This window comes from Physella acuta, unplaced genomic scaffold, assembly GCF_028476545.2.
Source record: "Physella acuta isolate Inbredline_101_S28 unplaced genomic scaffold, ASM2847654v3 ptg000481l, whole genome shotgun sequence".
NCBI lineage: Eukaryota > Metazoa > Mollusca > Gastropoda > Physidae > Physella > Physella acuta.
The window spans coordinates 289,423-316,932 of record NW_026732000.1 but is presented as its reverse complement, the minus strand read 5'-3'; the positions used below and the strand labels follow the sequence as shown (position 1 = coordinate 316,932).

The 27,510-nt window shown below is 32.4% G+C and overlaps 1 protein-coding gene across 4 annotated transcripts; it reads left to right on the top strand.

Moving 5' to 3' along the window:
- Positions 1-3,092: 3,092 nt before the first annotated feature.
- LOC131944085 (uncharacterized) lies at positions 3,093-17,402 on the top strand. 4 transcript variants are annotated; one of them, XM_059304588.1, is made up of 16 exons: positions 3,093-3,218; positions 5,645-7,098; positions 8,554-8,644; positions 8,751-8,799; positions 9,016-9,208; positions 9,624-9,754; positions 10,158-10,223; positions 10,613-10,711; positions 13,160-13,259; positions 13,721-13,797; positions 14,112-14,361; positions 14,742-14,902; positions 15,111-15,230; positions 15,476-15,605; positions 15,733-15,910; positions 16,697-17,402. In XM_059304588.1, the coding sequence occupies exons 2-16, from the start codon at positions 5,745-5,747 to the stop codon at positions 16,926-16,928; spliced, it is 3,231 nt and encodes a 1,076-aa protein (XP_059160571.1). In that variant the 5' UTR covers positions 3,093-3,218; positions 5,645-5,744; the 3' UTR covers positions 16,929-17,402. The 4 variants fall into 4 exon arrangements, with proteins under 4 accessions (XP_059160571.1, XP_059160572.1, XP_059160574.1 ...); XM_059304589.1 differs by having other exon boundaries at positions 3,093-3,292; XM_059304591.1 differs by having other exon boundaries at positions 15,733-15,854; positions 16,697-16,935.
- Positions 17,403-27,510: the final 10,108 nt, after the last annotated feature.

Below are 27,510 nucleotides of genomic sequence, written 5' to 3'. Positions count from 1 at the left end.
AAATCTAGCAAAATTTTTAGTTTTGCAACGTTTACATCAAATATATGTATATTTAAACAAGAAATGTACGGTCCAACTCTACCCTTATCTGATATTTTATTATGCACGACTGCCGTTCCACCTTTGTCTCAACATCGAAATTAAAGAAAATCATTGCATTTTTGAATGGTCTTCAATTGAAACCGTTTTGAAAACCTACAGTTTCAAAGTGTTTTTAACGCAAACCATCTAACAATATTTACATCCAAAGATGCCTGTGGAAAATTTTCTAGATCAGCTGACAGGCAAGGGCGATAAACATGCGCTAACGTTGACAGAACTTGTGACAAAAAATAGCCTGGCACATTCCATGCGCTGAACTAGGCGCCGATATGTAAGCCAAGAAGTACCTCATAACACTTTTTTATATATACTTAATAGATCAGTACTGGATATATATATTATATATATATATATATATATATATATATATATATATATATATATATATATATATATATATATATATATATATATATATATATATATATATATATATATATATTGCCGCGGGAATAGAAGAAATATATAAATATAAATAAATATATAAGAAGTCTTTCATCCATGCATTACCAATCGTATATTCTTAGACTCGTGACCTTGTTTCCTAAAAGTGAGTTATTTAAATGTAAACAATGCCTGCGATTGGATCATAAATATCGGGAAACGGGTTTACCTACACTACCGCATGAAAACCTTGAGTGTACATTAATTACTCACCGAAAAAATGAGGTAAAACACACTTCGGTGACCGCCCATGTGTCAGAGACGTAGAGGGGCGCTCTCAGGAGCCCCCGAAGCCCGATTACACTACTGCATAGGCGCAGCGTACGGCTCCTGGTTCCTTACAACTAACAGGCGCCATCGTGCTCATAAGATAACCCAGAGTGCCAAATAGCATACTGTTAAGAATGATGTAGATTTCGTTATCGCTAAAGTGACACAAATGAACAGGATTAACACATAAAGAAATTATTTGACGTGTTTTAAACATCAGTGTGACTGAAGCAATATGTTACTGATGGTCTATTATTAGATGCTCGATCTCAATTTTAGATTGAATTGTCTAAAAATAGATGCTACTTGCATCATTAGCAAAGTGACGAATCTATTTGGATTTTTTTAACGGACAAAAATTAATAACATCCCAGTTAATAATCTAAACTTGATTAATTTTTCTATTTATTAAAATAAAACGTATTAGGCCTATATGGCCCGCAGCGGCCCATGTGAGCCTTTGGGGGAAGAAACAGAAATTTTTATTTGCAGCCAAAACTCACCTTACCAGGGCGCCAGTGGAAAAGTCTGTAAACATAAATCCATGCATTGAGGAGGTTAATATGATTAGGAAAAATGGCAAGTCATTCATTTTAATAAACCTAAAGTTCAAGCTTTTTTTTACTGCAAATACCTTTTCAATTACTGGTCTTGCAGAGAACAAACAAATAACAGAGATGCTTCCTGGTATCTTGAATCAACTTGGAGCAGAGAGTTTAAACAGCTTGAAAAAATTAGCATCAACTGTAGCTAGTGCTGCTGACAGCAATAAGCAAACAACAGCAGATGTTGACGATGATGTCACAGAGCTTGCTGAGAACTTTGATGAAGCGTTCACAATTGATAATTGCGTAAAGGACCTTTAATTGTTTTATGCCAGGGGCTAACCTCAAAGCTGGTACAAATCCAATACTATAGTTTTATTTTGCATAAAATATATACACACAAAAAATATGATTCTCTCTTTACTAAAAGTTTATAAACCTTAAATACATTCTAGGCTTTGGGCTTAATACACGATTATTTATGTGTTAACGTAAAGATCTTCCATTTTATATATATAAATATATATATATATATATATATATATATATATATATATATATATATATATATGTGTGTGTGTGTGTGTGTGTGTGTGTGTGTGACGTTTTGTTTGTCTGCTGCTCCACTTATGGCTTTTATAAACATAAATTCACCAGAAACTAATGTCCTAGGCCCTTTCTGCGAGGTATCGAAAGAGGCCATAGCCGAGTAATCACCGCTAATACAATTTTGTTTGATGCACACTACACATACTTAGCTCCGCTATGACGGCTGTCATTTAAATAAGCATTTGTCACCTGGACAATCACGTGTGACCGACTCAGAACTATTGACTTTAGATGCTAGTTTTATTGTCCATGGAGGGTGGATGTCTTTCGCAAAGCGGGCGGCCACCTTGATACGAATGAGTGTTTTCATTGTTATTTCATTCCCTTTTATCTTGTTTCGTCCACCTGACATGGTAGGATTGTCTCATGTTTGGCAAACTCACTTACGCTTTCTATTGAAAAAGATCTTTAATCTTCGCATAGTATATTAGTAATCTTAATTTTAAAATCTTTTGTGCAATATGATAATTTTATACGGTAAGCATTTCTCACAATTATTATATAGACCTATAAACAATATTAAACATAGTAAACGCAACCGTATGACAGTCAATAAAAAAATATTTAGATCAACAATAGTCATCAAATACACTATTACAATTTTTGCTGTGAGATATTTTGTCTGAGATATTTTGTATGAGATCAATTGTCTATGGTATAATTTGTTCTGATATATTTTGTCCTGGTATTTTTTGTCCGTGAGATCATTTGTCCTTGAGATCATTTATCCTGAGTTCATTTGTCCGTGAGATATTTTGTCTGAGATAAATTTTCTGCGATCATTTGTCCTGAGATCATTTGTCACCGTAAAAAAAGGTTAATAACACGGCTTATGGGACATGAAATAACCACATTAAGAAAATTATTATATCTTGATATGTAATATGTCTACCTTCGCTCTCTCTCTCTCTTTCTCTCTGCTTAGAAATATTTCAAAATATTTTATAACGTTAGAATACAAACACACCAGGTAGAGTGACTGTTATAAAATTGGTGACGCCATCATAAACTAGGCCGATGACACTAGTTGTTGTGTAGCAAGGTGTACTGTGTTAAACAGAGCGAGACTTCAACTTTTATAGCGCCTGTGTCGGGCTAGAGATCAGATAGTAACAGGATGTATGACAACATTACAGTATGTGTGTAGTTATTACGTTGTGTTTTATTTCCTCTGAAACAGATGTGTAGACATTGGAGTTCTTATATTAATTAAATCTTTCCAATCTTAGAATATTGACAATAATAAAGGTAATCATGTTAAGTTAACAATATCATGTTGCATTATATTCTTCATTAAAAAAGTAATTATTTTTTGTCGACAGGTAAGAATTGGTGTTTGCTACAGTTCTTTAGAATCTATAGGCACATGGGTAGATTAAATGTTAATGTGTCACTGTTGAAACATTTTAAATCAAAACTGATAGGAATTTTAAATCAGAAACATTTCAATCATCAAATATAAAAGTGTTATATATAACCGCGAACGAGAATAGTTGCTTTAGGTTGCATGCAAATTAGGGAAGAAAGGTATTATGTATCTGGCTTGTATTAGCGTTAAATCTATTTGAGTAATTTAAGAAATAATGTTATCGATTAAGCAATACTCTATTTTAATTTTAACGCACATTTTTGTGTGCTGGTTACCTCACTTCATTGATGTAGTTTGTAAGTTACAATTTCGTTAATTGTACTATAAACACTATATCTCCATAAACGTTTCCCGTTTGTGGCCAATACGTTCCATCGTTAACCCTTCTTGATGGGAGCCTGACTCACGTCAGTAAAAGTAAAGGCTGCCAGATATATGCTAATTATTATATGCCACAAATGTCTTGGATAGGTTAGGTTAGGTTAGGATAGGATAGGATAGGATAGGTTAGGTTAGGTTAGGTTAGGTTAGGTTAGGTTAGGTTAGGTTAGGTTAGGTTAGGTTAGGTTAGGATAGGGTAGGGTAGGGTAGGATAGGTTAGGTTAGGTTAGGTTAGGTTAGGTTAGGTTAGGTTAGGTTAGGTTAGGTTAGGATAGGATAGGATAGGTTAGGTTAGGTTAGGTTAGGTTATGTTAGGTTAGGTTAGGTTAGGTTAGGTTAGGTTAGGTTAGGTTAGGTTAGGTTAGGTTAGGTTAGGTTAGGTTAGGTTAGGTTCGGTTCGGTTCGGTTAGGTTTAGTTTGGTTTGGTTTGGTTTGGTTTAGTTAGGTTAGGTTAGGTTAGGTTAGGTTAGGTTAGGTTAGGTTAGGTTAGGTTAGGTTAGGCTAGGTTAGGTTAGGTTAAGTTAGGTTAGGTTAGGTTAGGTTAGGTTAGGTTAGGTTACGTTAGGTTACGTTAGGTTAGGTTAGGTTAGGTTAGGTTAGGTTAGGTTAGGTTTGGTTTGGTTTAGTTAGGTTAGGTTAGGTTAGGTTAGGTTAGGTTAGGTTAGGTTTGGTTTGGTTTGGTTTGGTTTGGTTTGGTTAGGTTAGGTTCGGTTCGGTTCGGTTAGGTTAGGTTAGGTTAGGTTAGGTTAGGTTAGGTTAGCTTAGCTTAGCTTAGCTTAACTTAGCTGAGCTTAGCTGAGCTTAGCTTAGCTTAGCTTAGCTTAGCTTAGCTTAGCTTAGCTTAGCTTAGCTTAGCTTAGCTTAGCTTAGCTTAGCTTAGCTTAGCTTAGCTTAGCTTAGCTTAGCTTAGCTTAGCTTAGCTTAGCTTAGCTTAGCTTAGCTTAGCCTAGGTTAGGTTAGGTTAGGTTAGGTTAGGTTAGGTTAGGTTAGGTTAGGTTAGGTTAGGTTAGGTTAGGTTAGGTTAGGTTAGGTTAGGTTAGGTTAGGTTAGGTTAGGTTAGGTTAGGTTAGGTTAGGTACAGTACGGTACAGTACGGTACAGTACGGTACAGTACGGTACAGTACGGTACAGTACGGTACAGTACGGTACAGTACGGTACAGTGCGGTACAGTACGGTACAGTACGGTACAGTGAGGTACGGCACAGTACGGTACAGTACGGTACAGTACGGTACAGTACGGTACAGTACGGTGCAGTACGGTGCAGGACGGTACAGTACGGTACAGTACGGTACAGTACGGTGCAGTACGGTGCAGTACGGTACAGTACGGTACAGTACGGTACAGTACGGTACAGTACGGTGCAGTACGGTACAGTACGGTACAGTACAACGGAAATATTTTTTGATGTTTCATTTTAAATCTCTGTCCTGCTTTTGGTACAGTGAACCTTACGACGTCGTTTTGTAATGCTTTATCAAATGCAAATATAAACATCCGTTTCAAATGTCGTAGCATTGCAATGCACACAAATTGTTGAACCTTATGACGGTTATCTTTAGTATGGCAAACGTGCAGTATTTAGGTTATATTTGATCCAGGGGAAAATTTACTGATAAGAGCGATGTAATGTTAAAAGTGTTAGTTTTTTGGCCTAGTTCTTTTTTTTGTGATATCAACAGAGTTGATTTACCAAATTGAGTTTATATGTTCACAGAAAGCATGTTCTTTTGTTCATTTGTGTTGTGAAGTATGTATTTCTTAGGCTGTGTGTGGTAGTTTAATTGTATTAAGTTTAAAGCTTAATGCCATTAATATTGTAATTTGATGCACATGTTTCCTTTTTATTTTTGGATTAGCATAATTTTAAAGACTACTCATATTATTACTAATACTCTGTCGTTTATTTCATTTCGAACTTTTAGTATTTTTGCTTTGAGAGAAACCGGTTTTTGTTTTTACACTTAAATTAAGGATTGCATCTAATTACATTACATTAATTACAAGTCAATTGGTGATTTTATAATGGGAGTATTTTTGTCGAGGTTTGTTAAAGTTAGAACCATTTTTGGATTTAACCACAGAAGAAATAATACTACGCGAGATGTTTACCGTGAAGGCTGGGATGCTTTAATGAAGGCATCTAACGATGGGAATGATGCGTTAGTTGCAATTCTGCTCAGTCAGGGAAGTGATGTTAATTTGAAAAATTATGACGGAAATGACGCATTGATGTTGGCATCACGTAACGGGCATGAAGCATGTGTAGAATTGCTGCTAAATAAAGGAAGTGACGTTAATAGATGCAACAAACAAGGATGGAATTCTCTTCATTTAGCCACCATTAGAGGGAGCGAAAGGTGCGTTGAGCTACTTCTATCCAAAGGGAGCTGTGTTAATATAGTTGATAAAGATGGGTTTGATTCCTTGATGCTGGCTTCCGCAAAAGGGTATGAGAAATGCGTTGAGCAGCTTCTAAATAAAGGTAGTGATGTGAACAGGACGGATCAGAAAGGATGGAATGCCTTAATGTTAGCCTCTATGAAGGGTTATGATAAGTGTGCAGATTTATTAATCAAGCATGGATCCGATGTAAATAAATCAAAATTGGATAGGTGGGATGCATTAATGCTAGCATCCAGTAATGGACATGACAAATGCGTAGAGTTGCTTCTTGATGCTGGTTGTGATGTGAACGAAATCAAATCAGACGGCTGGAATGTTTTACTGCGAGCATCAAGTAACGGGGACTATAAAATTGTTGAGTTGTTACTAAATAGAGGATGTGATATAAACACACTGGACCAGTTTGGATGTGATGCGCTAATTCTAGCATCACGTAATGGGAATGCGAAATGCGTAGAATATCTTCTCGATCATGGGTGTGATGGGAATCATATTGTTCAAGATGGATGGGATGCTTTGATGTTTGCAGCTCACAATGGGCATGAAGATTGTCTCAAGCTTCTAATAGATGCGGGTTGTTGTCTAAGTCGTATTGACAGACACGGTAGGGATTCCACAAATCTAGCAGCACGCCAAGGACATTTAAAGTGTGTCAACGTCCTGATTAGTCACGTTATTGAAAAGGCTCTAGAAGGAGCAATTAATACAAACACTGAAACACACGCTACTAAAACATATGTTCATAATCAGTTAACCCAAAGAGAAAAATCCGTTATATACAACAAACTTTTCATTTTCCTAATGGAAGTCTTTTTTAGTGCATTCGAGTGTGGTCAGGGAAATGTAGTAGACATTTTGCTGAATTCGTTTCATAGAATAGCTGGTTATTATGATCTAACAAAAGAGATACATATTATCCCACGGATTTGTTGGTGCTTACAAGAATGTCTGAAATCCGAATTGCAAAAACAATGTAAGTATACACGAGTTTAATGTACTTTTTTAAGTCTTATTAAATGTACACATGAATAGGTATCTATCTATCTATCTATATATACATCAATGTATTTTTGTTTGTTTGTTTGTTTGTTTGTTTGTTTGTTTGTTTGTTTGTTTGTTTGTTTGTTTGTTTGTTTGTTTGAGTGTTTGTTTGCTTGTTTGTTTGTTTGTTTGTTTGTTTGTTTGTTTGTTTGTTTGTTTGTTTGTTTGTTTGTTTGTCTTTTATGCATTACTACATCTTTTATCCGATTGCCATGAAACTTTGATGAATTGATTAGAACGCTCTAGGTAAGGGTTCTTTTAAAAAATCATTTTTAATTTCGCAAAGGCGGCGCCACGGCAGGGTGCGATTTTTCACTGTATAAGGTATATACAAATATTAAAAGTGAATTGCAGTGGCAGTTCACACGATCGCCATGAAACCTTAGGAAGATGTTGAGAAAACTCCTGGGGAGGTTTCTGCGCAAAAAAACATTAGGCTGCGAACAAAATTTCAGTATCGACCCCAAAGGCTCACATGGGCCGCTGAGGGAAAGTAAAATATATTTTTTAATAATCAGAAAAATTAACAAATGCTAGATTATTAACTGGGTAGTTTCCTTTTATCTGTAAAAAAGCCCAAACAGTTAGTTATAAAGATTGAGCTTCTAAAATTACACAATTTGTAATGATAAGAAATTGCATCAGTCACACTTATTGTTGATAACACCTTAAATAATTTTTTTCTACGTGTCAAGAAAAAAAGCCAGCCTGTTGATTTGTGTAACTTTACCAAATGACGAAATCTGTATGATTGTTTCAGGATGCTATGTGGCGCTCTGGGTTATCATGTGAGCACTATGGCCCCTATGTTAGTGATGTAATCAACTCCCCAAAGTTTCGTGGAGATCGGATGGGTGCTTCGGGACGTGCAAGCTACTGGGCGCATGTTGAAGTTTTAACTCTGAATATATTAGTACCTCTTACCCGCTATGCAGGACGCACGATTAACGGATGCCAATTGCTAACTTAGCCACTCATATCAAATTTTAGTTATTTTGTTAATAGAACACTTCCCGGAAGTATTCTAACCACACTTGCGAAATTTAAAAAAAAGGTTGTTTTACAGAAACATCCCCTGGAGTGTTCTAATCAATTCTTTAAAGATTGATGGCGATCGGATGAACAGTGTAAAACCGCAATCGACTTTTATTTTGTATATAACTGATATAGAGAAAAACAAATCGCGCCCTGCCGGGGCGCCACCCTGCGAATTTTGATGATTTGTTTTCTGCAGAAACCTCCCCAGTAATGCATACATACAAACAGACACACACACATATATACATTACTTTTATATACATACATTCATGTGTATATTATTATATAAAATTGTCTGTGTGTATTGCTGAATATTTAGATTCATGTACATTGTAATAAACCTTCCCAGCCTCCAGCACCGTTGTATTTGCTAATATGATGAAAGAATTTCAAAATGAATTGAACGAGGACGACAGACGCAGGTTAAATGACATAGAAAGGTAACATACCAATATTTAAAAGTGTCTTGGCAATTGAAGCCTAACTGTTTATATTTTCCCATTTTGACAATCTCGTATATTAACTTGTTTTATTTATATTAATTAGCTCGCTCTCATCATACGCACAAATCGTGTCAAATAATCTTTTAAATAAGGTAATAATTTCACTATTTTTTCGTTTATTATAACTGAGAGACTTAAAACTATATTCAATGTAAGCATATTTTCGCAAAGTTGTCACAAATTGAAATTAATAAGTACAATTCTATAAATTCTAACACAACAGCAAAGTAAAACTTCTTAACGGTTATTTCAGGGAAAGGTAACTTTTCAATTCTTTTGAAACTATTTTTCATGTAAACTACATCTAGAAATCAAAATGTCAGGAGCTGTTTGAAAATTTGGAAACTACAACAAAGGAGTTCTTGTACATGACAACTTTTGAACCGCTGCATTTTTTCGTCTATCAAAAAAGTGTAACTAAATGTTACTGTGAAATAGTCAACACGTTCCATTATAAGCAGGACACTTTCTTTTCTCTGCTGCTGGATCTTAATTATCCAGGTGTGATTAACTAAATTTATTGAAAGCCAATTTACACGTCCATTAGTAAATAATAGAATGTAAATCTTAGAAGTATCACCTAACTATTTCGTTTAGGTATTATTAATTTTTTTAAAAATAACTAAACGACGATTTACACAAACAAGCAGTTTTAACACGATTTTATCTAGTAAAGAAAGTGAAATTTCTTTTGCTGCCTGTGTAGTAGAGTTCACTTACACACACACACATATATATATATATATATATATATATATATATATATATATATATATATATATATATATATATATATATGACGATGGCATTATACTTGAAAATTTGATTCGCACAATGCCAATGTCAATATTATTTTATTAAAGCAAGTAAATTCGAAATTTATAATTGTTTTATTTTTATTAAATATATTCATCAGATAGAACTCTGAATTGCTTAAGGAAAGCAAATCTTCTGAATATAACCGTGTCACGATTTTCATTCCATTTGGTTCGTGATTCACTGCTTCTTCTATGGGAAGGTTGCAAATTAAGTTTGCCATTCGCTACTGTAATTATATTTTGTTTGTTTTTAGTAAAGACTACGATGTTTCGTAAACGAATTATATTCGATAACAATAAACAAGTAACAAAAATGCATATATATCAATATAAATCATGCACATTTTATTAGCCCAATGCTATGTTAGAGTGCAAAATAATATAATTATATATAACATTTCCTTGATATCCCGCTTTTATTTTAAAACTCCCTTCGAATACAGTTTTAAAAGCATTAAACAATCTCTTATGCAAACTATAAAAAGCCTAAATGTATGTTAGTCCTTCAAATTTCTTAGACGGCAACTAAGTAAAACATGAACACAATTAATCTTTAATTGCTTTATGTTATACATTATTTAAATTGCTATATTATAACGTATTTTTTTATTTTACTTTTATTATTATTCTAGCGATTAGCGGAATGTAATTTTCTGGTGATAATCACAGACTATTTTAATTGTCACAAAAATGTGCAGGTAAACAATGAATTTTTAAGAAAAATTACAAAATTAAAACTTGCCTACAATTAGTACATCTACAAATGTATGCATAATAATAACTACAGCAAACACGATATCTCAGAACATTCATTTCAAATCAATATGAGGAGTAGAAAAATGAGCAGACCCTAATTCTAGTGTTTCAAATGAATCACAAATAACAAAATGGATTTAAAACAGAATAGTCATAAATTATATAAGAGAAAATGTCAATAAAATGCGTACAATGCATATATATATATATATATATATATATATATATATATATATATATATATATATATATATATATATATATATATATATATATATATATATATGTGGATGGACGGATGGACGGATATACAATTGTTTTATTTTTTTAGTGCATGGAATCAGATTGGATAACAGACGTCTTTTTAAACATGTTAAAATCGATGGCAGCTAGAAGAGAATTAAAAGAATATATGAAGACTAGCAGGCCAGTCAGTATTTATATAGTCCTATATATATATATATATATATATATATATATATATATATATATATATATATATATATATATATATATATATATACAGCTAAAGTGAATTATATGTCTCTATATGTATATATTTGTGTGTAGAACATGCAAATATTATCAAAATCGAGTTGATCGCCAATGTGGAGTATTTTTAAAGTATTTATTTTTGTACCAAAATATAAATTGATGTCTAGAAAAATCAAGATTGATCATTTTCAAAATATTTTTTATTTTAAAATTGATCGTTTTAATATACCTACCGTACAAAGAACACAATCTAACTGATTGTATTACCTTTCATAAAAGATTATAACTTTGTTTGAAAAAAAAATCAAAAATATATATCGCACTCGTAGGGAGGAGGGGTGTGCGTATATTTGTGACAGTGTGTGATCGTGAGCGGGGGCGGGGGTGGTTCAGATGGTACGACGTCACACTTTTGCATTATAAAAAAGCAATAGTATAAAACAATTTTAGACGTTATTTCGCGTTTTAGAAGTATTTTTTTTAATAAATTGTAATAGGAATTGATCAAAATAATCTATGTTGACAGTTATGACAAGATTTTGGAAAAATATCGATGTTTTAAGAAAAATTCAACTACTAGTTTGAGAGAGTTGTAGAATGAGGTTTGACTTCATTTTAGGGGGTGGGGTGCTAGCTTTTTTTGACGATGTGTGACGGAGAGGAGGGGGGAGGTAAAAATCGTCCTAAAATGCGTGACGTCTTTTATGGATGACCCATTGAAAAAACAAAGATATCTTCATTAACATTTTTTATTTATTTTATAAACTGTATATACGGGATCATGTCACTACCCATCCCTCCCGTCAATAAACTCCCGGACGTTCCCCCCCCCGTCATTACCACCGAATAATTACCCCCTGCCAATTACCCCCCTTTCAATTACCTCCGTCAAGTAGGACATTACCCCCTAGTCATAGATTAAGGTTCTGCTAGGGTTAGAGCTAGGGTTTGAATTTGGACTTGGTCTAGGGTTAGGCTTAGGTTTAGGGTTAGTGTTACAACTAGGGTTGTGATTATGGCTAGGATTAGGGTTAGGGTTATATCAATGTCTAGTGTTGGGTCAAATTTTGGGTTAACTTTAGGGTGAAGTAAAATCTTAGCATTTTTGTCTTTGTTTTAAGGTTAGGATTTAGGTAATATATAGGTACGAGCCGGCCCGCGGCATAACATACGCCGCTATTTAGTTGTTTCTAATTTTCAATAATTCATAATTTGTGAATTCGACAGTACCAACGCTGACACTGAAAATATTTCTTTAAAACACTATAAGTAACTCGTTAAGGACCATAACCCCCCCCCCTACGTTTAAAATCGTTGGCTCTGCTTGTAAACATTTAGAGTGAACACAGCTCACTAAAACCATGTAGGGGTGGGGAGGTAGGGAGAGCGTTTGCAGCTTGTTTTCTAACGGCTCGAAGAGGAGAATAATATATATAGATAGAGTTGGAGTTAGAATCGAAATTCTATTTTGGAGGATGGGAAGGGGGGGGGTAATTCCTCAGGGGGTAAATGACAAGTGGGTAATTTAGAGGGAGTAATTGCTCCGGGGGTAGGCCTATATACGGGGGGATGTCGGGTTAAAAATGTCTGGATGGGGAGGGGGGGGGGGGGTATTGTCCTGCTTAATATACTGCTTAATAATTATTGTTTTTAAACAATATCAGAATAAAAGCCGATTCTGTTTGCGTTTTTTGTGTTTGATTTTTTTTTTTTGGTTTCCGATTGCGTTATTGTTTTAATTGTAGTTTGTTTTCGCTGTTAGGCTTGTTCATACATTTGCGTTTATTTTTTATGTTTATGTTTCCGTTTGATATTGCCTTTGCGTTTATATTTGAGTTTATGCTTGTGTCCATGTTTTGATTAACTTCGCGTGTGCGTTTTTGTTTGATTTTGCATTAATTTTTGTGTTTGTGTTTATGCTTGCGTTTTTATTTATTTTTGCAGTTACGTTTGCGCTCATATTTGAGTTTGCGTTTATGATTATGTTAGTATTTTCGTTTGTATTTATGTTTCCGTTATGTTTGAGTTTGCTTCTGTGTTTATATTTTCTCAAGACTTCCACATCTTTATATAGACTTTTAACTGGTGATTTCAGACATTCTCAAATACTGCGGAGCGCAGGGTATATGATTTTTAATAAGTCAAAACCCTTTACAAAACATGTTTACTTCAAATATCAGTATATATATATATATATATATATATATATATATATATATATATATATATATATATATATATATATATATATATATATATATATATATACATATATATATATATATATATATATATATATATATATATATATACATATGTATAATTATATGTTCATATGTTTATCTTCTGGATTTAAAATATACTTTTATGTCTTCGATTCAAGGTACTTTTGAACATTTCGTTTCAAAATCCTTTAATCTCGCTTATGATTACACTATTGCTTTGGGCAGGCGAAGACAATACCATTACAGAATTTTTCAAAGGTAAATTGAATTTTAGTATATACACAGTTGAACGAGCAATTATTTTTGACGAGAATTTAGATACAAGAAATTGAATCCACGCGTTATGCTTTAAATTAAGAAACAAAATAACACGCAACTGATCCATAAATGCAGCGATTTAATGACTTCTGTCCAGCTCATTTCCGACACATTCTTTAAGGAAGGAATAATCAGACCTGCTTATGAATTTTAGCATTACTAAAATGTTTATGTATATATATATGTATGCATATATATATATACATATACATATACATATACATATACATATACATATACATATACATATACATATACATATACATATACATATATATATATATATATATATATATATATATATATATATATATATATATATATATATATATATATATATATAATTATTTATTTATTTATTTATTTATTTATATATGTAGTATAATTTTTTTAATATCCAGATGCTGATAAGAATAATAGAGAGATGTTTATTGAAAATATCAAAAGAACAGTACAGTTTGATGGAAGTTATTCTAGGGTAAATTAATTATAATTTATTTTTGTTACTATGAAGTAGAATAACGCTCTGATTTGATACTACATGTTTCATGGTCAAAAAAGTAGTAAAAATTTATTGAAGTATTGCCTGTTATTATTTTAGATTGTATTTAGCTGTTTTGAACGAAAACATATTTACACCGTAATTAGTAAGAAATCTCTGTTTTAAAGACAAACTGATGTTTTTTTTTCTCTAAAAAGTAAATCTTTTCAATAACAAAAAATATTGAATTTTAACACATGTTACAATTCAGCTTTGAATTAAAATAAACTGAAAATAAATTATTTTTGCAGGTTATGCCTTTAATAGAAACACTTACCAACATGCTAAAACAAAAGGAGCGTTTTGATACAATGTTAGTTATACGCGTCCTGAAGGATTTGACAGATACAGTTAACACTTTGCGCGAAATCTTAAGCAATGACAAATTAGCAGATGTTCTGATGAAGCTCAACACTAACAAAAACGAGGACATTTCTAAAGTTTTGAACACTATACTTTGGAAAACTGGAAATGCAACTGGGATGTTACCATTGAAACAAGGTTCAAATCTATAATTTCAGTCTTGTTTTTTAATCATTAATTGAAAGTTTAATGCCAAATGATTTATTTATTTTTAAAATAGGTTTAATACTATATAAGAGTCTAATAAAATAAGGACTGAACTAAAGAGTGAATGAAAGATTATACCATAAATAAATACAGCTTATAAGAACTAGTCGTCAGACTTATAGACAATCGCCAATTAGAAAAGCGAAGAATAACCAAAACATATAAATAGTATATTATTACTTACTACCTACGAATACAATATTGACATTTCTATATAAATACATGATTGTGTAATAAGAAAAATTGACTTGTTAAAAATTTTAGTCTATTGATTTAACGAAAAGTTTGGAACAGCGATCTATATTTTGTAGATATTTTGGTCTCTGAAAACTTCCCAAATCAATTCATAATAAAAGAAGAAGCGTTGGGCGAAGGAGCATTTGGCAGTGTACACCTAGTCACGGACCTTAACCGACCAGATGAAGAAAAATATGTTGCAAAACGGTTAAAAATTTCTGATTTTAAAAATAAGGTGAGTTGAATATAAACATTTGTAAGCAGATATTTTTATAAAATTTAATTGAATGTATAATGCATGTTAAATAATTTGCTAAATCTGTATAAGTAGAATATCAATGCATATCATAAGTCTGACAGTTTTAATTCGGTATATGAGCTATTCACTCTAGTTTTTGTACCATACTAGGTATTTACATTTCTATATTTTCGTCTATCGCCAGGACGTATTTACTAATGAAGCGATGATTCTCTTCAAGTTAAAACATAACAGGATTGTTGAATTTCACGGATTTCAAAAATTAGAAGATACCTTTCTGATTTTCTTAGAATATTTAAAAAACGTAATGTTTTATTATTTTTTAAGCCTCACTAAAAATACGAAATTCATATTTATATTTATTTATGATTACTCCTCTAATAAAAGCAATTTTTCTATTTATCTTCATGAACAATTAAATTCTAAACATCAGTTACATTTTGCATAGCTTACATTTTTAAAGCCTTAAAAGGCTATCTTCATCAAATGTGTTACTTTAATATAGACATTTATAAAAACAATAATCACAAATCAATGCAATTGTTATAGGGAACACTGGCATCTTTCGTCTCAAAAAACATTAAATTGGAAGAGCAGTTAACTCGACATTTTACAATACAAATACTTCAAGGAGTGGATTATTTACACCAAAATAAAATCTTACATAGAGACATTAAAGGTTTTTATAAATACTTTTCTTGTATTTAAATAGCTGCCATGAATGTTTGAGCACATACAAATAAATAGCTACAGTAAAATAATAATCATAATCTTTCCAGAAATGAGTTGAATATAAATCTTTGCAGGTAATAACGTTCTAATGGTAGACGACATGAACATAAAAATAACAGATTTTGGAATCTCTGAAATTATTGACGGTAGTGGAGTGGAAACAGAGAAAGGAACAATTCGGTATATGGCTCCAGAGGTGATTTATTCTGAAGGCGGCAAGATCACAAACTACACTAGTAGGGCTGATATATGGTAATCCTGTGTAGCATAATAAACATTGGACACCTGGTCTTAGCGCAAATAGTTTAGATTTGATAGATTGTTTGTGACACTGATATTTATGATAACTTGTAAAAGACATTACCTAGCATCTAGACTAAATTATAATTGCAAATGACATTTTTCCAGTTTACGCTACCACAGCATTTGTTTAAATTAGCTGCATTATTGTCGTAATACACAAAATCACTCTTATGCTTAGCTAATGCATTTTAAAAAATCGAAATAATATACAACGTAACATGTGGTTATAACACTAAACAGCAGTGTGTATATTAAAATATACACGATTTACTTTCAACATATCAAGAAGCGCATAAGAGACTATACTAGGCACAAATCTCAACGTCAGTAAACATTACATTCATAGTTTGTTCTTGCTAAGTCGTCTCTGCGCAATAAACTATGCAAACATATTTCTTGCTAGAGCTCATAATTTATTGTTTGACTGTTGTCAGATGTTTATACCAATAAAATGAAAAGGGAAGCGCTTCGAGAAAAACAATATTTAGTAACTATACAGTACATTGATAGTTTACCATTTAATTTTATTTAAATGTGTAAAATAAAAATTATTATGATAAGATATTAGAAAAACAAATTATAATTTACTATACATTGCATTGATAGTTCAACAATTGGTTTGCTTAATGTGTACATTGAATTAACGTTCTTCGTTTTTAATATTAAAATGATAGTCTTAACATAATTATACTAATTATTACGTCTAGGAAATACATTGTCAGCTTCCATCTCCAGGAGCGTTGGCTGTACAGTTGTAGAGATGTTGACAGGAAAACCACCAAACTCGTCACTTCTGACGCCACAGATTCCCGTACAGACTGTCGTGATTGGTGCACCACCAAGATATCAACTGCCTCAATCATCTTCTAGTTTGGTACTAGCGTTTTTAGACAGGATTTTTCAAAGAGAATCTAAGCTTAGACCAACAGCTGAATGGCTGTTAAAGAACGATCCGTTTTTAGAATAAATTTGTTGGTTTTTGAACAAGCTGTTAGGAAAGTTCAAGTTGATATAGTAAATATTTTTATTTAGATAGATTCTGAACATCAAACAAACAGTTGTAAAGGGTTAGTTACCATTAAGAATTGGATAGACAAATATGTTTTACAATAAATAAGATATAGATGTGAGTGTTTGTGATTTCATATTGTACATGGCTTGAAAAAAAAATGAAAAAAAATGTGCATTAGGCTGAAATGTTAACCTCGTATTGCAGTAATTTATATACGTTTCAACCCACACGTTTTCAATGCATTTTCTTTCCTAAATACAGCTTGATATATTTGTTGATTTGTATCGTTTACATTGCGTCTGTCTATTTTGAATTGACTATTTTTAAATTAAGCCTTTTCGGAACCATCATTTAAACTCATTTTCATAATTATGTGTTGAGTATAATTTGAATAAAATAATTTTATAATTTTTTCATGAATTAAAATATTTTTAAAAAAAAACGCATTCTACCCCTGATTGAAGTCAACCGGAGTGGCCACGGAAAGTAAAACAATGAAAAGCACAACAATTGTTTTCTATGATAAAATACACAATAACGGTCATTGGAGTATAGCGAAGTTGTTTATTTATATTAAATACTATAACATCCCCTATCACCACAACAACATAGTCGCTCTAAAACTCTGGGCTCCAAACCGTGTATTGACGAAAGTTGTACCCTATATAGCGCCGCCCATAAGAAACTTTAGTTTTCTTTTTCGCAGAAATATTCTCGGGAGTATTTTCATCTACTCCCTAAAGTTTCATGGCACTCGGATGAACCACATCCGAGTTTTATTTTTTATATACCGTGTATAGAGAAAAAAAATCTCCCCCCCCCCCCCCGGGGGCGCCACCCTTGCAATATTAAACAATATTTTTTTTGCAGAACCCTACCATTGAGTGATCTAATCATCTCCCCAAAGTTTCATGGTACACGGATAAACGATGTGAAACCGAAATAGACTTTTATTTTTATAAACCGTACATAGAGAAAAATTGCAGCCTCCCGTGGCGCAGCCCTTGCGAAATTAAAAAATGATTTTTTTTTTACAGAACCCTTCCCTGAATTGTTCTAATCAACTCCCCCAAAGTCTCATGGCTATCGGATAACGGTGTCACACCAAAATCGACTATTTTTTTTAAATATACCGTATATAGAGAAAGATCGCACCCTCCCGTGGCGCCGCCCTTGCGAAATTAAAAATGATTTTTTTACAGAACCCTTCCCAAGAGTGGTATAATGAACTCCCCAAAGTTTCATGCCTATCGGATGAACGGTGTCACTGCAATTCACTTTTATTATTTTTATATACCGTATATAGAGAAAAATCGGACCCTCCGGTGGCGCCGCCCTTGCGAAATTAAAACTTATCTTTTTACAGAACCCTTCCCTAGAGTGGTATAATGAGCTCCCCAAAGTCTCATGGCTATCCTCTAAGATTTCAGAAGCTCTTCAATAATAAATGATATAAAGCATTACGCTACAATTACTGCGTCAAGTATACGGAACAGCAGTTGATGCTTTCTGAACTAGGATCCGCATTTTAGTCCGCCAGTGGCATTCTCTATTGGTCACGTTGGGACAATTCCGTTCTTTATGGTCTGGCTTTCAACAGCTATAACAGGCGCCTGTATTTTGATCCATACAACATTCACTGGCAATGTGTCCTTGTTCATTACATTTGTAGCACCGAAAATATATTTTCCTGTTGCCACCCCCACACGAGTTTCCTTACTATCAGTGTTGTGACAGTATCTGATATGTGGTATAGTGTCCCTGAAGTCAACACATTGTAGCATCTACTGCTCAAGCTGACCTTGCTAACACGCCCACACATAGTTTGTACACCATCTTGTCCTGCCTGACTTTTGCCTGACCGGTTCCTGTTTCGTCTAGGGGTGGGACAGACTTTTGCGATATGACCTACTCCACCATATGTGTAGCACGTAATTTTTATTTAAACAAACTGTGTAACACAGATTTCTTTTAAACAAACCGTACAACTCAAATTTTATGTAAACAAACTGCAAGAAAGATTTTACTAGTTTTATGAATGGAAAGAACTTTAAACTTAAGTGTCCTCAATACCAAGTATAAAACAAACTTTAAAAACAAATGTTTTTTTGACGTCAAAATAAGTTTTAATGCTAATCTAACTATTAGGTTATAGCATTGGCATCGCGATCGTAATATTTTAAGAGTTGCGTGAGAGATTCGAAATTTTATAAATGATAGGCATTCTATGCATGCTTAAAAATAAGTTGAATAATTATAACATAATAATACGTACATTGCCTTGGCTTTAAACAAATCTTCAAAACAAAGGGTATAGACATTATACAAAGATTGTATTGCCGCCAAAACATTTCGCTTTACAAGACACACTTTGCTTATGTACTAACATTATAGAGTGACGCAAATCATAGCACGCGAAAGCTGATTTTAAATAAAATAGCCCAAACACATTTTAAAGCATTACGTAATGTATGTTTTATATCGATAATCTAATAGTAAAAAATGAAAATAATTATACTGAGTAGACTATTTTACATTATGTGTCTTCAAAGTACCCGATATTTTAAAAATGTAAACCATCGTATTTTACTATTAATCAGTTAAAGTAGTTAAACATGTTTGTTTTTCCTATTTACCTATTTGTTTTACCTGTTTGTTTTACCTATTTACATGTTTGGTTTAATAAAATTACGTATGTATCTTATAAGAACAAACTTTTATTCTGGCATTACCTGACTTAATAATGTTGTACATATTATCTGACTCATTAAAGTTGTACATAATTATTTTCCGGCCCATTAATGTTGTGTTGCACTCTATGCCAAATCTTCATTCTTTTCTTTTCTGTCTAGGTTTTTCTATTCTCGCCATCTGAAATAGTTTGCTGTCGGCATTCTATACATAATAACAGTATGTTGTCATTTTTTTTTCATCATCAGAAAAATGTTTGTCAAAATAGATAATTTATTTTTCAAAACCCAAAACGTTTTGTCAATTGAAGTAAACAATTTTATTTTTTAAACTTAAAGAAAACACCCATGACAAGAACATCGTATAATAAATTAAACAAATCAAAATTTGTTTAAGGTTTTACAACATATTTCAATCATCATATATATGCATAACTATTGTTTTTCCAAATCACAGTACCATTTTGTAGTTGTATTTATGCACAGTCATTTTTTATAATAGCTTAACAATTTTTACAAGATAATTAATGTGCACATTTCAAGGGTAGATACTGTAACATGTAATAGAATAAAATTTTATTTATCTCATTCACAAAACATGTAGGTATGCTACAATGTTAGAGAATATAAATATACCATACATCACTTGAATTTGTAAAAAAAAAATTGTTAACGGAAAAAAATTATGGCACACACTACCTTTTTATGAATTATACAACTTGACTGTAAATAATCGGACCTTATACAACACATAAAAGAATTTACAGTTTACAGGATATAAATTTCTAATACACTATTTCTTTAGACATGAAAATTGAGAGGGAGAGGATATATTCATGCCATACACAACATATGTTGGTAGTGTAATATTTAAGAAAATAGCCGAAATGAATAAACATGTCTTGACATTACGCCAGATGGCGGTTTAATAATAGTCATTGTTTATAGTGGCCAATAGCGCCATTTATACTTATCGCTTTGTATTTCTTATTTCAAATTTTAAAAAAATTAAGCTAATCAGCTTCGGCGTAAAACTCCCAAACGGTAATATTAACAAGAAAATTTGTTGTATTTAAAACATACAAAAATTTAATTTGTTTAAAAAATAAAACAGTAAATCTTTTAAGAATAAATGACTGTTATTGTGGAACATGATTTTCCTGCGCTAGTGTAAAGTTAAAGTTATATCTCGTTTTTTATTAGTACATTTGTATCCAATTTATTGGCTTCGTGTGTATCGTGAAAAATATAATTATGTTCAATTAAAATACGTTTTTCGTGTAACAAAAATATCCCATATAGCTGATGCATTTGTATTGTGTTTGGCTGATGACGACCTACTTTTTTTGTTCTATTTTTTTTTTATCCGACCGATGATTGTCTTAAACACTAGCTGCAGATATGTAACAGTAACTTTATCAAAGTATCATCAAGGTTAGTTAAAGTATATAAACCATAAAACATAATGCTTAATCAAAGTATATCAAGAATAAATCATCAAATTTAATTAAAATATTTAAAATATAAAACGTCAAGCTTAGGTAAGGTGTATTAGATATAACAGATCGAGATTAATTAAAGAATAAAAATTATAAAACATCACGCTTAGTTAAAGTATATAAACTTTAAACCCTCAAGCAGTGTTTCTTCCAGACTTTTTTCTCCGGGGGTGCACTTGAAATTTTCGGGGGGGGGGGGGGGCGGACAACAATTTCCGGGGGTGGGGGCGGACACTGTCAAAAGTATATATTTCCTATATAAATTTCATTTCGTTCGGGGGGGGGGGGGGGGTTGACTTTCTTCGAAGAGATGCCTGGAAGAAACTCTGCCTTCAAGGTTAGTTAAAAATAGAAGTTATAAAACATGAAGTTTAGGTAGAGTGTTTAAAACAACATTAATCTTAAATCATAAAGCTGTGTGCTTATTAAGATTGAATGAAAGCAAGCGTCTATCAATTATCACAGGAATTTGTAATGAAACCAAACGAAAATAAATATCACATGAACGCGTATCAAAGCGAAAAGACAATAAAATAACATATTTGAATCTTAAAAATGTGTATTCGTGTTTGTGTTTGCGTTTGTGTTTGCCTTTGCTTTTGCGTTTGTGTTATGTTTTTGTTTGTGTTTGTGTTTGGATTGTGTTTACATTGTGTGTGGATTGTGTTTGCGTTTTTGTTTTTTTTGTTTTTGTGTTTTCTTGTGTGTTTGTGTTAAGTTTTGTTGTTCCATGTTTATTACATTAAAAAAAGATTCACCTTGGGGGAGCACGGATATTCAGCTAGTCTTTAATATAAGGCTGGTGGTATTTTGTTAGTCTGTCCGTCATTCCGTCATTCCGTCACCACTATAGATTCTAGGATCATAAAAGTGAACATCAACTCACGCCCTGATTTTACTTGCATCGCATTGTCTTATTATAAGAAATGGAGTAGGACCTATTTATGTGCCGACTTTAATTTTTCTATAGTCGGCTAAATTTTCAAACGTTTGCATACGTCAACAAAATAACGTGAAGAAAATATTAAATACACACACATTGCTAAAACATATTAAACGGGTCAATTTCAATAACATGGATTCATTATAAGAGCAATAGTGTAAAAAAAAACACTAAAATGTTTAATAATTATGCCAGGGGAAGAAATTTAAAAAAAATAATTAACTCACACTAAATGTTTCTATTAAAGAATTTTTTAAAAATTCCGACTGTATTGATTATTTTGTTAGGGCTCCTACTTATAATATATTAATGTTAATTATATTCTGATTAGTCAGTACAGAGTTTTATAATTGTTTTTTTTATTTCTATGATTTCTTAAAATCACTATATATTTTGTTATTTAAAAGGTTGTACACATTAGATAATACGGTTAAGGCTCTCTTAATTTAAATATTTAATAATTATGCCAGGGAAGTTAATTTTAAACGAAATTCAACTTACGCAAAATATTACTATAAAGTATTTTTTTTCAATTCCTACCACATTGAGTATTATGTAAGGGCTCCTAATTATAATATATTAATTTTAAGATTATTTATATTATTTTCTTATTAGTCAATATAGAGTTTTATAGTTGTTATTTTCTTAAATCCTATGATATTTTAAAATCACTACTTCTTTATTATTATTTCATTTTAAGGGATGGTTAAATTAGAGTATGCGGTAAGGCTCTCTCTGGGCACATATACCCAGAAAATTGTGTTGCTCGGCTGAGGCTCTAATTAAATCGCGGATGAAATGATGCGGGCAAATTGCGCGGCCGTTTAGAATGGCAATATTGTTGGAATATACGCTCGTTTGTTTAATAAAGCCTATTAATAAAGCGTTTGTTTTTGTGTTCGTGTTTAGATTTGCTGTTCCCAAAATTGGAACATTTAAAAAGACGAGCCGAACCGCAGCGTATCATACGCCGATATTTAGTTGTTTTATTTTCTACTTTTCAGTCATTCATAATGTGTGAATTCGACACTATCAACGCTACCACTGAAAATATTTGCTTTAAAACACTATCAGTAGGCCGTTAAGGACAATACCCCCCCACGTTCATTTCCCCCTACCCTACACCCCCTCTCACCCCTGTGAAAGCAGCCTCCTCTTAGTTACCTCCCCTAAGTTTAAAATAGTTTCAAACTAAATTATCTGCTCCTAATAGGCGTCATTAAACGATTCTAAACATTTAGCGTGAACCAAAGCTCACAAAACCATGTGGTGGTGGGGGAGGTTTCGATATGCCTAGAGAGGAAGAGAGGGGACTGCTAGGCGCGTTTACAGCTTGTTTTCTAATGTCTCCAAGAAGAGAATTGTATATATATGTATGCAGCTAGTATATATATATATATATATATATATATATATATATATATATATATATATATGAGCAGATGAATAAATGATTTATTTTGTATTATATTCAGTAGCGTACGCAGGGGGGGGGGGGGGGGAGCAGGGGGAGCTGCCGCTCCCCCTCTGGCCATTTTCAGCAAAGTGGCGCCTTTTTGGAAACTTTTTAAACTCAAAGTTTTAAACAATGATATTTGTTAAAAAATATTTTTGGTCGGCACATCTATGTAAATCACAAGATTTCTTTTCATGCAGCAATTAAGCATTATTGTACTAGTCTAGTAGTGTCTACGTTTACAACACGTATTAGCAGCTGCATCAGTTCTAAAAATAACCATTACGATGCATTGCAATGTTTAAAAAACCTCTACGGTAGTACCACTTGGCAAGAGGGGTGTTAAGTTTAAGGCAACTGTATAATGTATTTGCTTGCGAATAATTGAATTAGAAAATGTTATACAAAAAACTTCTCACATAATTACTTTATATATACAGTTTGAATCGTGTGATTAATTTTTAAAAAACTACAATACAGAAACAAATACAACTGATGTGGCACCTCTATTTAAATTTACTTATGAGCAAACTGCGTAGTGGTTGGTTATCCCCCCCCCCCCCCAACACACCTCACCACCACAATTGTGTAGAGCGACATTAATGTCACACCTAGGTATACACTGGGTTGGATAATTGACCTAAAGTGACCGGACAGTGGTGAATGAAGTTGACCCCCCCCCCCCAACCCACCTTGAACTGATATGTTAAGTACATGTAGAAAAACGCGTAATGATGTACCAAAGTACCATGCCGCCAGAAAATTAGCTTTTTAAACGTAAAACTCTGTGAATATTGTTTTTGCAATTACCAGTAAAAAGGTGTGTGATCCATACAGTGATCTAACCCATACCTATCACTATGTTAAAAATTGAACTTTAAAGATCACAAAGAAGCAGTAGTTAATTAAAATATATGATCCGAAGTAAAAGACTGTTATTTAGTTAAATGTAGGCTCACATTCCAAATGTTGTTCTATTATTTAGAAATGCGTGGTTTTATACCAACCCTGATTTTAAAAACTTTCATTAAGCTGTAATACTTTAGCATTTATGATGACGATATATTAAAGTCTGATTACAGACAAAAACATTTTGTAAACACGAATAGAGTTAAACAATTTCATTATATTCTAAAGTAATTATTTATTTGTTTTGACATTTGTAATTAAATGTGTAGATATATACATATTTATATTAAGAGAGTGATTATTTCCCCTATTTCACTTGTCTTAAATAATTTCCCAGGAATTATTATGTAAGAATTTTTTTTACAAGAATTACAAAACAGATTGCGTTACGTTCATTGTTTTTGGTTGTAGTATGTGTATATATATATATTTTGTTTGTTTAGATTGATACAATTTTTGTATTGTCAGCCTACATTGTGTGTTTTTTCTTATTTCTTCAGAGTGCTACTTTCAATTTATTTTACATCATAGCGAAGTAATGACATACAGTTAGTAATATATATATATATATATATATATATATATATATATATATATATATATATATATATATATATATATATATATACGTATATAGAACGTGTTAAACATTCGGCGCCTTTTTTTTGCTCTTTTCGCTCCCCCTACAACGAAAACCTGGATACGCCTCTGATTATATTATTGTGTCCAAATCTGTGCGTGAATTGTCAAATGAACAGCGGCTACGGGGTTTCCCTTACCGGCCGAAGCCGGTATATAATCCGACTGACCGCTCGGATCTTTCTTTTTTTTTTGACCCGATCAGTTTCTCTGTGAGCTCTTGGAGTGCCTCGTGCGTGGAGTGAGGTTGCTTTTGCAACTTGACTGGGTGTTTTGTAAGGATTGTTTTGTATGTGGTGTTTTGTATGTAGTGATTTGTATGTATTGTTTTGTATGTATTGTTTTGTATGTATTATTTTGTATGTATTGTTTTGTATGTATTGTTTTGTATGTAGTGTTTTGTATGTAGTGATTTGTATGTATTGTTTTGTATGTATTGTTGTTTTGTTTATATAACATGTGTGTTTAGATAGCGTTTCGATTTCTGTAGGGGATAGGAAGGTTGTCTTTGTGCTCAGAACCTAGACTATCCGGGGCATCGAATGTACTTTATATTCCATTGTTTGTTAGGTATTTCATTAGATGTTTGTTTAGGATGTTTTGAATTTGACTTAATGTTTACGTTTTTTATTGTTGGTACCATTTTTAAATGTATATAAAACTATAACCTTATTTATTTTCAGTTTTTTTTTATCTAGTCTAAAATTAAGATAATAACCATTTTAACTGACCGGACAATTTATTTAGATAAGACTAGGGAGGGTAGATTGTAGTTTATTCCCCCCCCCCTCCCCTAGCAGGAATTACATATTATATATATTATATATATATATATATATATATATATATATATATATATATATATATATATATTTATATATACGTACATATTATATATTAATAATATAATATCCTCTAAAAGTAATAACTCCACAAATTTGAAACTAAACAAAAGACAAGAAAAACAAATTAATTAGATTCTATTTAATATCATGGGTGTCGGTTTGAGTGGCTAATTGTTTGTCTATGACTCCCCAAACTATATCGAATATTGCGTATTACGTTATTTTACATTAAATATCAATTAAAGATAATTTTTTTAGCTAAATAATAAATAATTTAACTTTTAATAATAAATATGTAATTCAACAGTTATTTTTTTTTAACTATTTGCAATATGTTGATGTTTCTATGCAATACTATAACATCATTTAAAAAAAATATATAGTATTGTTAAAAGTACATACATAACACTAATATTATATTTTATTGTCTTGTTAACGTTTTGATTAAATTCCTCATGATGAGTGTCCAAAGCACTAAACTAGTTGGATTACATACAGTGATATCATGGCATCACATACTAATAATTTCACTCTCACCCCCCCCCCCCTCTATTTAACTAATGTAACCCAGTTTACAATTCCCCAAAAATTGTACCAGTGCTTTACGCAACTGGTTACCAAAGTAGAGAATGTTGATGGTGTGACCAAAGTGTCAATTAAAAGAATAAATAATATCTAACAATTTACGTTTAATTTAAATTATTGCTGAACATTTTTGTAATATCGAATGTCGCAAAATGTATTGTAAATATTATTGAGTGATAAAAGATTTTAACTATAATAACGTAAATGTTAAGCAATTCTAAATTTCATTTCACAAAATGATGGTTGAAACATCGGAAACCAGATGATTCCAGTGTTGTCGCTCGCACCCCATACGCCATTAAGGCTACAGTTGAAACAATTTTTAAACCACCAGGCTCCATGCCAATATGCCGCACAATTACCTGAATCATTGTCATTATCGCGGTCAAAGGTTGAAAACGCTACACCACTGTGGTAGGCTAGATTGTCCCCGGCATTGCCGATGTAGCCACCAACATGTAGCCTGTAGCTATCTGTCTCGCTAGAAATGTTGAAGCTGGAATACTTGGCGAAATAATTTTGTCCATCAAAACTCATATCCACTCTCAGTTCTGTTTGGCCCGTAGAAGTTAAGCGATAAATGTTTTCGTTGCCCAGGTAAAAATTACCTGAACTAAAATCACCAAACCCATTTTTGTATTCCGCCCAGCTCCTGTAAAAATCTACAGTCCCAGAAACACGTCTTTGGAAAATGGTCCATCCTCCACCGTCTGTCTCCGTGTCACACATGACCTTGAGTCCAGAGTAAAGGGTCACCAAAGGTCGGTGGTCACTGCTGTTTACTCCTAAGCATGGATCAAGCTGGCCTGTTGAAAATTAAACTTTATAATTTTGCCTAGTTTATTGAATACATTTTTAACTACATTGCTTGAGTAGAGAGAATTGGTGTGTGGGCCGGCATCCATACAACAATGAAGTTGAATAGAAGTACGTGCGCGTAAAAATAACGTATATGCAACATATTAGGTGAT

Coding starts and splice junctions, on each gene's coding strand:
- LOC131944085 (XM_059304588.1), top strand. CDS start 5,745: ATGGGAGTATTTTTGTCGAGGTTTGTTAAAGTTAGAACCATTTTTGGA. Junction 8,800..9,015: donor CAAATAATCTTTTAAATAAG/GTAATAATTTCA, acceptor AACTACATCTAG/AAATCAAAATGTCAGGAGCT. Junction 14,903..15,110: donor TTTCTGATTTTAAAAATAAG/GTGAGTTGAATA, acceptor GTCTATCGCCAG/GACGTATTTACTAATGAAGC.